Here is a 12137-nt window from a genome sequence, read left to right on the forward strand (position 1 = left end):
GAAGGGTGGTGGCTGGATACGGTATCATGTGGTCAAATGTGTCCCAGGAACTCATAATCTATTAGGAAGCCAATGGCTGTGAAGGGGGCTGTGAGGTCACTTCTGCCTCTGGAGGTGAGAGGCCAACAGCAGGAATGTGTCTGGGAAAGGCACTGTGAGGTCACTTCTTCCTGAAACAGCTGATAGGTCAGCCCTTGACTCGTGGCTGGGATATGTGCTTCTAAACTCACCGCTGCCAGTGTCTCTGACAGGCCAGCAGAAGGCACCTGGTTGGCACATTGGCTGGGAGACCCCCTCTGCCGAAGGACCTAGGCTCAGTGCAGGAAGGGGGCTTCTATTTTGGCTGTCCTGTCTCTTCTGCCTGAGTACAGGATGGGACAGCCACAGGCACGCAGCTTGGTCGTGTCTATCCGAGAAGCCGAAAGGCTCACAGCCTTGGAAGATCATGGTGAGGTTACTTCTGTCTGGTCAGATGAAGGGCTGCAAGAAGGCTGATGGGTTTGGATGCCTGTTTACAAGGGTGGTTTCCCAGATGCTGGAACTTTCCCTGGATGTAGGAAAGAGCAGGAGAGAGAAACAGTGCCACACAGTGCAGCTTGGATGGTGGAGATTGGACATGAGGAGGAAGAAATGCCACTCAGAGGGTGGTGCTGTGGTAGATGAAGTCCTCCAGAAGGAGTATGTGGTCAGTCCATCTCCTTGTGTTTGAAGGAACAGAGTGTGAGGGTTGACAGCCATTGGTGAATGTATGGAAATGGCAGGGTGAGAGCAAGGTGAGGAAGCAAGATGGGTGTCTGCAGCCTGTGGGGCAAAAGAAGCAGCTGTGGGACAGCGTAGGACAAGCTGTGGTGGAGATGGCAAAGAGCGCTGGCAAGGCTGGAAGTGGCCAAGAGAAGCCAAGGCTGTTCCCTTTAACTATGGCAATCGTCTCTGCCACCAAGGCCTATGAGGAGACATGTTGGCCTAAGGCAGTGGGGGTCCTCATTGCCTCCTTGCACACCCCCAGTAAGGCTGGGAGCTGTCATAGCCTTGTCCTGCACTCAGCATCACCCCCCCACATCCCACTGCCCCAGGAAGAGCCCTGAGCAATGCGTGAGGGACAGGACCTGCCTTCCCCGGGGCTGGGGGTCAGCGCTTGGCCTTGCTGCTTCATGAAACAAAGCCAGGGTTTCCTCAGCATCTGAGCTGCCTGCACATTCCCTTTGCCTGCCTGCAATCAGGGCCTCCAGTTCTCTGCTCTAACGAGTCCCTGGGGAGGCTTTGCCAGTAATGGCCCTCAGTGGGGCTTATGAATACTTCAAGGTACTTTGGGTTTTGCTTTTGATGCTGACTCTTGGAGAGGTTTGTGCAATCTCCTCTCAGTGCCTGAGGTTCAAGGACTTGGCACAAAATACACCATGGGGCTCATTAAAATAAAGCAAGCCCTAACGAGCTATGTCTCTTCCTGTCATTTTCTTCAAGTCTTCAAGAGTTGTACAGATAATTAGAGCTGTTTCCTAGCATAGTTAGGCGGAAAGATTTCAAAGAGCTTCTAATAAAAATGAGGTTTTATTTCCAAGGGTGTAGTTTATTACTTTTCAGTTTAGAGAAGAGGTGATGGCAGCATTCTCTAATAGATATTGCTGCAGGGTGTCTCCTCGGGAGGTCTGGACTGGTAGGAGAAGCTGTCCCTTGAGCTCTGACAACCTCCCACCTCACCTCCCCAACCCCACCATTTCTCTCCTTGCCCACCTGGGACTTTTCCTTACAGCAGACTTCTCCACTGATCTCTGCAGCTGGATGGTACAGCTCCTTTGCACCATCTCCCCCCTGCTCTCCTTGGAGACCTGGCTGCACACAGGCACAGAAGGGTTTTTCCTATTTACAAGCAAAGGAAAAGTCAAGCACGGTCAAGTTCCATAAAGAAAACCGACTCTGCAATCATCTGCTAAGTCCAAGCTGCCTCTAATGAGGTTGCCTTTCTACAGGGGATAATCTTAGGAGAACTATTTCTAGGTAGGGAGATACAAAGAAGATAGATACTAACATAATTAAAGAGTTGGCTAAGGAGACAATTAGACTGCTGAAAGAGAGGCAAACTTTTAACTCCCTGATGTCAAAGCAGCAACTGGATGGGTGAGAGGAATCTGAATGAACAAAGAGTAAGGGGAGGAGAAACCTGGAGAATAAGGGAATGGGCTTTTGTCTAGGCAGTCTGCATCTGAAAAGATGACGTTAGAAATGGTTCTTCTATCAAGAGAGGTGAAAATATAAGAAAGAGACAAGTTAAATTGATATAAATAATTTTAATTTCTTTCAATACTTTAAATTAAACTTAATCTGAATATAAATTCAATACACAGTATAACAGGCAGAATAGTGGTAATGAAGTTACACTGGAAGATTGCACTGGAAGATTGATATTTCTTTGGAATATCCCTTTTGAAAGGTCATGGGATTGGTAGAGGTCTCTTGGGAGTGAGGACAAGCCAATGTTGCACCCATCGTTGAAAGAGGCCAAAAGGGCAACCCTGGGAACCCCAGGCTGTACAAGCTCGCTTGGGGGAGGAGTGAGCCTTCCCATGAGTGCTCTTGGGGGACATTGCTGGGCACCTCAAAGAGCAGAAGGTGTCCAAATGCAGTCAGCATGGATTAGCCAAGGGTAAATGCTGCCTCACCAACCTGATGGCCTTCCTGATGAAGGAACTGCTTTTATGCACGAGGGGACAACAGTGGATGTCCTTTACCTCCACTCCAGCAAGACTTTTGGCATGGTCTCCCTCGATATCCTGGTACCCACATTAGGCCATTACAGTCTGGATGGGTCAACAAACAGATGGGTGAAACCCCATTGGAGGATGAGGCTGAGAGAGCAGTGGAGAAGGGGTCATACCCTACCTGGAGGCCAGTGGGACATACTGGGGCATTGTGGGGCAGCACAGGGGACTCTCCTGAGCCCTGTGCAGTTTAACACCTGTATCCATGACCCAGAGGAGGCAACTCTCACCACGTTTGTGGATGGCACTATATTGGGAGGACCATTCCTGTGCCCTAGGGATGCCATTCAGGGCAAACCTGACAGGCAGAAGGACTGTCCTGTCAGGAACTTCACGAGATAGATGAAGGACAAAGAACAGGTCCTGTGCCTGGGAGAGCCCAACAGCCTGCAGTTGCAGGGGCTGGGGACAGCCTGGCTGGGGAGCAGCTCTGCGGAAAAGGCCCTGGTGGTGGTGGGGGACAGAAGGCAAAACAGGACCCAGCTGTGAGACCTGGTAGCCAAGGCAGCCAGCAGCATCCTGGAGTCTCACCAAAAGAGTGAGGGCAGTGATTGTCTCCCCCTGCTCATCGCTCCTTAGACCACCTGTACACAACCGTGTCCATTTTTCGGCCCCCACTGGGGAAGGGGAGGAGGGAGGGAGCACCTGTGGGGCTGCTGGGCTCTTGGCCAGAGGTCACCAGCACAGCAAGGGAGGTGTTGGTAACTGGCAGGGAGTTGAGTGGAGAGTCATCGAGCTGCTGAGGGGCTGGAGCACTTGCCTGGGAGGAGAAAGTGGAGGAAAGGGCCTTGTTCAGCCTGCAGAAGGGAAGGCATTGAGAACCTTACAGTGACCTGCCAGTCCCCATGGGGAGGTTTTCAGGAATATGAAACCGGTCTTGTACCCATATTGCTTGGCAGGAGAATAATAGGCAATCGTCAGATGCTGAAATGAGGAAGTTTCTGGATAGAGATAAGGCAATGAGATATCTGCAGAGCGTGGGGTGCTTTGGGTTGTAAACAGAAGTTAAACCAGTCCTCTGACTTCGGATCTCACTCAATGGAAATGTTCAATATTTGTCATAACTAGGCCATGAGCACGTGATCTAGCTGGAGCTGTCTGAGAACGGGCTTGGTTGAGAGACCAACTGTGGCAAGAGCTGTGGGACTTGGTGTGTAATGAGTGTCAGGAGGTAACTCGTTTCCTTTTGATAAATAATGCCAGTGGAGCTGGGTATCACTGAGCCCCAGAGGACGATGTCAGTGACCATGCAGCAAAGCTCCTTCCTCAGGGCTGGGATGTATGGCCAGAGATGGAAATGGCTGGTGGGTGGAACTGGTCTGGGACAAATTTTCCTGGGGTAGCTTCCCTGGGGTGTTCAGGGAACATGGCGCAGGACTCAGTCCTGCCCTACAGCAGTAGGTAAATTGGAAGAGTACATAGCTGACAAGACCAGCTTGGGTGAAGAGGGAACTCATGAGGAAGCTCCATAGGTAATGGAAGCAGAGAGGAGGAGGGTGCAGAGAGTCACTTCAGAAGGAGGAATTTAGAAATAGGAGTGCCTTTTTTTTTTTTTTTTTTAAGAACAATTTTGGAAACCAGGGTGGGTTGAGTTACAGGAGCACAGATGCCTGGTGTCACCCTCCATCTGCAGTTTTCATTGGAGGGTCCAGGTCTCCCATGGCCCCTTGTGGTCACTCCCAGTCCCAGGTGAGTGTATCAGGCACACCAGGACCTCCTGAAGTGGCCCTGGAGGCTTCTGGTCAGGAACTGAGCTCAGCCTGCAAAGATGAGGACATCTTCTCAACATTTATGTAGTATGGGAACATTTTCATCAGCTGAAATGTTTGAATACTTTTCAGAGAGAGAGAATGTTTTCCTGTGCTGCCATCATGAAACTCTCCAGGATGTGTACTGCTCTCGGGAGAAGAAACCTTGATCTTCCCGGCACTTGCTTGACCACTGCTCTGTCCAGTATGGAGTGTACAGAATCTCACTAATCTTCTAGGTATTCCCACATGTCCTGATTCAACTGACCATTTCTCAAGTCATCTTCTCCAGCAGACTGTCTGCACAGATGCCTGTTTGAGTGTTCATCTGGTTTTCCTCCTCCCATTACTCTCCATTCCCTCAGACCCCTCCCAAATACCCAGGTGCTGCTTGGAGCTTCAGGCAGTTGAAAGCTTGCTGCTCCTGTCTCCTGACTGTCTCTGTAGCCAACTCCTTCATTGCCTTTCTCTCTGCCCTTTCCTACTAATCTCACTGAAGATTTTCCCCTCAAAAGTACAAGTGGGATTTAGTGGAGGCAACTTGGACTTCATGGACAGCTGACGAATATATTTTATTCTTTACTGAACTACTCTTGTTTTTTCTTTCTTTTTGATTTTGTTCTTGTTAACTAAGAGAAATGTTGTGTGTCTGTGCAGCCACTTCTCCAAGGAAAGCAGAAGGAAATGGAGGCTGAGACATTCAGCTCCAGCCTGAGTGGGAAAAGCTTCAATTTTAACATAAGTGATGTGAGTTTCAGGTGACTGGTGAGAGAAATGGCAGGTTGGGGTGGGGTGGGTGGGATGAAGAGTGTCTCTAGAGTGTCTGACAGAAAGGGTCTTGCTTTGCCCGCATGTTCATACTTCATCATGAGACCCTCTGGATCTATACGACTTGGAGATTGTCTATATTGTTTATTCTGTAAGCAGGAAAATAATGAAAATGCATAAATCTTTTACAAATGTTATTTCTTTTTGACATCTTCTCATTTAGACTGTACTCCTGAACTCTCTCTAATGAACCACACAAGAAGGGAGGCATTAAAGAGAACTGCAGAGGGCCATGGCATGTTAGGGTATCTGCATTTCCATGAGCCCTCTGCTGCCAAGTTCCTGAACTGCAGCTACTGAAAGGAGATTGAACAAGCCGCTGAAGAAGCCTATAAAATATGATTCAAATCTCCAGGACTCTGAGGGTGTCAGTGGGCCCCCTGAGGGTCATCACAGATGAAGCCATGAAGGGAAGCAGGGGTGGAGGTACCCCTCCGTGGGGGCTGCCTTAAACTGGCAAGAGGTCAGCACTGGTTCCAGGTGACCAAGGCAATGTGCAGGTGGCTCTGCTGCTAATGCTCCTCAGTCACCTAAGATATCCCAGCACTGTACTTACTTATCACAGAATCATAGAAAGAATCATAGAATCATAGAATGGTTTGGGTTGGAGGGGACCCCTAAAGGTCATCTAGTCCAACCCCCCCTGCAGTTAGCAAGGCCATCTTCAATTAGATCAGGTTGCTCAGAGCCCCGTCCAACCTGACCTTGAATGGTTCTAGGGATGGGGCATCTACCACCTCTCTGGGCAACCTGTGCCAGTGCTTCACCACTTTCATCATAAAAAAGTTCTTCCTTATATCTAGTCTGAATCTCCCCTCTTTTACTTTAAAACCACTACTCCTTGTCCTATCACTACAGGCCTTACTCAAAAGTCTGTCCTCATCTTGCTTCTAAGCCCCCTTTAATTACTGAGAGGCAGCAAGAAGGCCTTCCCAGAGCCTTTGCTTCTCCAGGCTGAACAACCCCAACTCTCTCAGCCTTTCCTCACAGCAGAGGTGTTCCATCCCTCTGATCATTTTTGTGGCCCACCCTAGACCGGCTCCAACAGGTCCATGTCTTTTCTGTATGGAGCGCTCCAGAGAAACATTAGAAAAAGCATACTTTTTTCACTAATTATCCAGGAGAGCTTGGGGGATATTATGAATGTGCATAAATACCTGAAGGGAAGGAATGAAGACAAGGGAGCCAAATTCTTCTCACTGTCAAGACAAAGGCTGATGGACACAGATAAAAACACATGTCATTCTATTTGAATGCAAGAAGACACTTTTTCACGGTGAGGGTGGTCAAGCACTGGAACAGGTTGCCCAGAGAGGCTGAGGAGCCTCCATCCATGGAGGTATTCCAGACCCTCCTAGACAAGGTCCTGAGCAACCTGCTCTAGCTGACCGTGTCTCAGCTGGGGAGTTGCACTTGATGAACTCCAGAGGTGCCTTCCAATCTCAACATCTCTGTCATTCTGTGAGTGTGAAGGAGAAAAGTAAGACAGAAAGAAATGAACAACACATAGCCTTGACGGCAAACACAGTGGGATCCTGTGGAGAGGACCCACGCTGGAGCAAGGGAGAAGTGTGAGGAGGAAGGAGTGGCAGAGATGTTCTGTGCTGACCTTAACCCCCATTCACCATCCCCCCAGCTCCTCTTGGGGTTGGGGTGGTTAGAAGAATTGGGAGCAATGGAGTAATTTGAGCCTGGGAAGAAGGAGTGGGGTGGGGAAATGGTCTTGAATATTTTTGCTATGCTTTCTCTCTATCCAAATGTCTTCTAATTGGCAATAAATTCAACTGATCTTCCCCAAGTCATCTCTTCTTTGCCCATGACAGTAATGAGTAAGTGATCTCCCTGTCTTTATCTTGACGCATGAGCTAGTCCACCTTATCTTCTGCCTTTGTCCTTTTGAGCTGGGGATGCAAGTGAGCAGCTGGGTGGGTGTCTGGCTGCTGGCCAAGGCTAACCCACTACAGGACCACCACAGCAGGACTGCTGTGTCCAGCCTGGGGCTCAGCAGCACAAGGAAGACCCTGACAGACTGAAGCAAGTGCTGCAGAGGCCGGAAGGAAGGTTGGGGCCTGGATCACATAATGGACAAGGAGAGGCTGAGAAAGCTGAGTTTATACGAACTCTCTCAGAGCCAAACACCGGAGCAAAGACCCAGGCCAGCTGGTAAAAACTCAGTTAATGGAGATTTTAAAAATCAGTCGAGACGAGCACCTGATTGAGCTGGACCTGCCTGAGAAGAGGTTTGGCTGAGAGACCAGCTGTGGCAAGAGCTGTGGGACTTGGTGTGTAATGGCTGTCAGTAGGAAAATGGTTCCCTTTTGATTAATAATGGCAGTGGAGCTGGGTATGACTGAGCCCCATAGGAGGATGGTGGTGACCATGCAGCAAAGGATCCTCCTCAGGGCTGGGGTGTATGGCCAGAGATGGAAATGGCCGGTGGGTGGGACTGGTCTGGGACAAATTTCCTGGGGCAGCTTCCCCAGGGTGTCCTGGAAACATGGCGCAGACAAGGACCCTCTCTTCTGCACCTTTGATGCCTTGCTTTCTTCACCATGATGCCTGGCTCTGCACTGGGAGTGCTGGCTGCCCCTACCCCGCACACTCACACACCTTAGCTCTGCACTGGTGTTTTTCTCTCCTGGGCTCTTTCCAGCCCAGCCCAGACCCTCCCCACCTCTCCCCACCTCCCCTGCCCTCTCCCCAGCCCAGCCCAGCCCAGCAGAGCAGCCCAGCCTGGGCTGGCTCCATGGCACTGCCCAGCGCAGGCTGCTGCAGAGCTCTGGGCACTCACCCCACAGCCCCAGCCCCTCTGAAGGCCACAGCAGCTGCTGCGGGGCAGGCAGCGGGACTCAGGCTCCCCGTCAGCCCCACGGCTGGTGCTGGCCACAAGGGCATGAGGAACCAGAGGCTAGGCACTCTCTGGCTCTCCTCAATTCATCTTGTAGGTGATCGCCAAACCTGACTGAATTTGCCCCCTCCTCTACTCGCGCCAGCCCCACTCTCCAGGACAGCACCAGAGTCCTGGCCCTGGGGGTCCTCAGGCAGCTCCTGCAGCTCTCCCCACTCTCCCTTCCCTGTGCCTGCTGGGTTCCCACTGACTCCTATGGCACTGCCTTAGCCCTTCTTCGTGGATACCTGAATTTAGTGCTTTACATTTGGGGGACTTCACCTCTGAGGGTGTTTCACCTCTGAGTCTCCATTCATTCCAACACCAGAGCATGTGCTGAGTCCCCATCCTCTCCTCACGCCTCCAAATTCATTTCCAAAAAGTCTGGTATATACCATCAGTCCTGTCAGACACGAAGGAACCTGAGGAGATAATGGGGAGCTCATGGACCATCTCCCCTGACATTGGACACCAAGAAGAGAGCCTTTAAAACCGGACCATTTTATTCAATGGAAACCAACGTTACCATGAGCTTAACCCCAAAATGACTGAGAACACAAGGAGACCGGAAACATTAAAAGACCAATTCCTTGGACATTTTCTTGGAATGAACTTTGGAAGAAGAGCCCAGCCTTCAGGCACAGCACCCAGGAGGTGCCCTTTTCTTGAAGAGCTACAATTTGATGGGCCACATCTGACATGGTGTTCTGCAAGGGTCAGACACAACAGGATCAAATGTCTACAGGAGTCTAAAACCAGAAAACTATCCCTAAGTAGAATTATCACAGCAGAAAAAAGTAAACTTGTGGCCTAAGATACACTCAGGGAAAAAGGCAGAGCAGGGAAGACAGGTTATTGTCAGTGAAACGGCATCCACTGGATCAGTTTCCATAAGGCATCCTTGAGCTCCTGGTTCCTCATGCTGTAGATGAGGGGGTTCACTGTTGGAGGTACCAATGAGTACATCACTGCCACCACCAGATCCAGGGATGGGCAGGAGATGGAAGGGGGCTTCAATTGAGCAAACACACCAGTGCTGAGAAACAGGGAGACCACGGCCAGGTGAGGGAGGCACGTGGAAAAGGCTTTGTGACATCCCTGCTGTGAAGGGATCCTCAGCACAGCCCTGAAGATCTGCACATAGGACAGCACGATGAAAACAAAACACCCAAAGATGACAAAGACACTAACCACAATAAGCCCAACTTCCCTGAGGTAGGAGTGTGAGCAGGAGAGCTTGAGGATCTGTGGGATTTCACAGAAGAACTGGTCCACAGCATTGCTTTCACAGAGTGGTAGTGAAAATGTATTCACAGTGTGAAGGAAAGAATAGAAGAACGCACTGGCCCAGGCAGCTGCTGCCATGTGGACACAAGCTCTGCTGCCCAGGAGGGTCCCGTAGTGCAGGGGTTTGCAGATGGCAATGTATCGGTCATAGGCCATGATGGTGAGAATAAAATACTCTGCTGAAATCAAAAATACAAACAGAAAGAGCTGGGCAGCACATCCCAAGTAAGAGATAGCCCTGGTGTCCCAGAGGAAACTGGCCATGGCTTTGGGGAGAGTGGTGGAGATGCAGCCAAGGTCGAGGAGAGAGAGGTTAAGGAGGAAGAAGTACATGGGGGTGTGGAGGCAGTGGTCACAGGCTATGGCGGTGATAATGAGGCCGTTGCCCAGGAGGGCAGCCAGGTAGATGCCCAGGAAGAGCCAGAAGTGCAAGAGCTGCAGCTCCCGTGTGTCCGCAAAGGCCAGGAGGAGGAAGTGGGTGATGGAGCTGCCGTTGGACATTGTGTCCCTCTGCCCATGGGGATCTGTTCAAGGAGGTAAAAGAAGGGAGAAGTTAGGGCAGACTGGTTTGTGAAAAATCTACTCACTTTCTTATAGAAAGCCCCCAAACTGCCTTTCACTTCTCCAGAAGACCTTTGGTGAGCTCTGGTTGGTGCCGGCTGAGGGTGCCCCAGGGAGCAGGAGGCTCTGCTGGGGCCTCTGCAGGATTCAGTCCTGCCCTACAGCAGTAGGTAAATAGGAACTCGGGGTGATCGTAGATTAAATCTGCTTGTGATATAAGAAAACTTCTCAGCATTGTGGCTCTCGATTCACCTGACTGCAGAGCAGAGCTGTGGGGAGTTTGGGTTGTGCCTTCTGTTCTAGTTGTCCCAGCACAGCTGAGGAGTGGTTTGAATGCAGCAATGCCTGGCATTTCTGCTGCACTGCAAGGGAAACCTTGTGGGTGCTGAGACTGGGCACAGGGACTGTCCCTTAGTGCAGAGTGAGGACAGCCGCTCTGTCCATCAGCCCTGCTCTCAGCTGCCCTGTGCTGGCAGCTCTTGCACCTGGAGGACTATCGCACTTGGATGTTCCCCCAAAAGAAAGAGGCCAGTGCTGGGAGCAGAGGAATCCAGTTTCCCAGTGCAGATCTCCAAATCCCTCACCCCATCTCATCGTACCTGAGGAGGATCTCAGCTCTGCCTTCCCAACCAGGGACTCAGAGGGCTCATTGCAGCTGCCCACAGGCAGCCACCCAGCAGCATTTCAATGACCTTAGCACCGAGGTGTCTTCTCCAGGGGGCTCCTGCATAACACAGAGATGCCCTGGGAGAGCTGTGCCCCACGGGAGGGCAGCCTGCAGCCCAGCAGGACCTCCCAAGGACAGAGTCAACTGTCCTGAATTTGTTATGTCCTGAAGGGAGGGTGAGATCCCTGCCAGCCGCACACACTGCAGTCCCCAGAGCCCCACAGGTGAACAGGGTGTGAGCTGGATGCTTTTCCTCCATGGCCATATGTGCATGACAGCACACGCAGCGTTGGTGTCTGAGCTGCACTTGAATCCTCACCCCCACACACCAATGAGTGTAACAGTAAGAAGAAGGGCGTCAGAGAGAAGAGGAGAACATGCCAAAGGAGCCCTGCCAAGAGAGGCAGGAGAGGGAGACAGAGAGAGAACCCTTGAGTTTTAACTCTCTTTGGTGGTCAGGCTGCTTGGGAAGGTAAATCATGAGCATGTCTCTGTGCCATTAAAGGCAGAGGCTCTGCTGTGTGAGTGAGGAGACCAGGGGGTTGCTCAAAGGAAAGCATCTGCACTGCAGGGGATGGCAGGGAGATGCCTGATACCCACATCTTCTCCCTTTTCATGCTCACAGAGGCCATCCCACCTGCTGTGTGCTCAGCTCTGCCCTGCAGGCACCTCCTGGCAGCAGGGCACTGCCCAGGGGCATCTCTGTGTGTGCAGGGGCTAAGGAGCAGCTCAGACAAGTCCTAGTGAGAACTGGGGTCTCATTGCCTTCTGCAGAGCAGAGAAATAAATTCCCATCTCGCACTGCCCACCCAGCCAACCAAGAGTGGAAAAACTCAAAGCACAGATTTCTTCCCTTTCAGGCAATCCCCTACCTTGACATCCCTCTTTAAAATGACCCTCTGCAAATGTCCTTTGGGTGATGTAGTAGTGTGAGCAGCCCTGACCCACGCTGCACCCTCTGGACAGAAGAGGGATCCTGCCCTGCTTCCACCCACAGGTTCTCCCCACAGCTTTGAAGGGCGCTCCCTGGGCAGGCTGAGTGCTGACCCGGTCAGACGGCAGAGTCCCTGCCCTGGTGCACAGCCCACTGGGGTGCAGTGACCCTGCTCTGAAGAACAGCCCTGGGCACCCACAGGTGCGCACCGATCTTCAAAACCCCAGAGGAAGGCAGCTGTATTGCCTTTTCTTTCTGATGGTGCAGCAGGGAAGTCCTCCTCTGCAGCACGTCCTCATCCTCTACGTTAGAGAAACTCTGAGAGTCATCCTGAAAATCCCATAGGCTGTGGGATGTAGCAGCTTTTGGAGATCCCTCCAGGAACACCAGCTACATTGTCCTGCAGCCAGAGACTTACCATGTACAGGCATGTGAAGATCTCTCCCATGCAGTGAGCTCTCAGCATCTT

General features: G+C 51.3%; 1 protein-coding gene across 1 annotated transcript; it reads right to left on the bottom strand.

Annotated features, from left to right (window-relative positions):
• Nucleotides 1-9077: 9077 nt before the first annotated feature.
• On the bottom strand, nucleotides 9078-10007 carry LOC309603345 (olfactory receptor 14A16-like; the record flags this gene model as incomplete). Its single annotated transcript, XM_082338215.1, has 1 exon — nucleotides 9078-10007. One exon carries the CDS (start codon nucleotides 10005-10007, stop codon nucleotides 9078-9080), a length of 930 nt encoding a protein of 309 aa, XP_082194341.1.
• Nucleotides 10008-12137: the final 2130 nt, after the last annotated feature.

This window comes from Platalea leucorodia, assembly GCF_965183815.1.
Source record: "Platalea leucorodia genome assembly, contig: HAP1_HAP1_SCAFFOLD_59, whole genome shotgun sequence".
NCBI lineage: Eukaryota > Metazoa > Chordata > Aves > Pelecaniformes > Threskiornithidae > Platalea > Platalea leucorodia.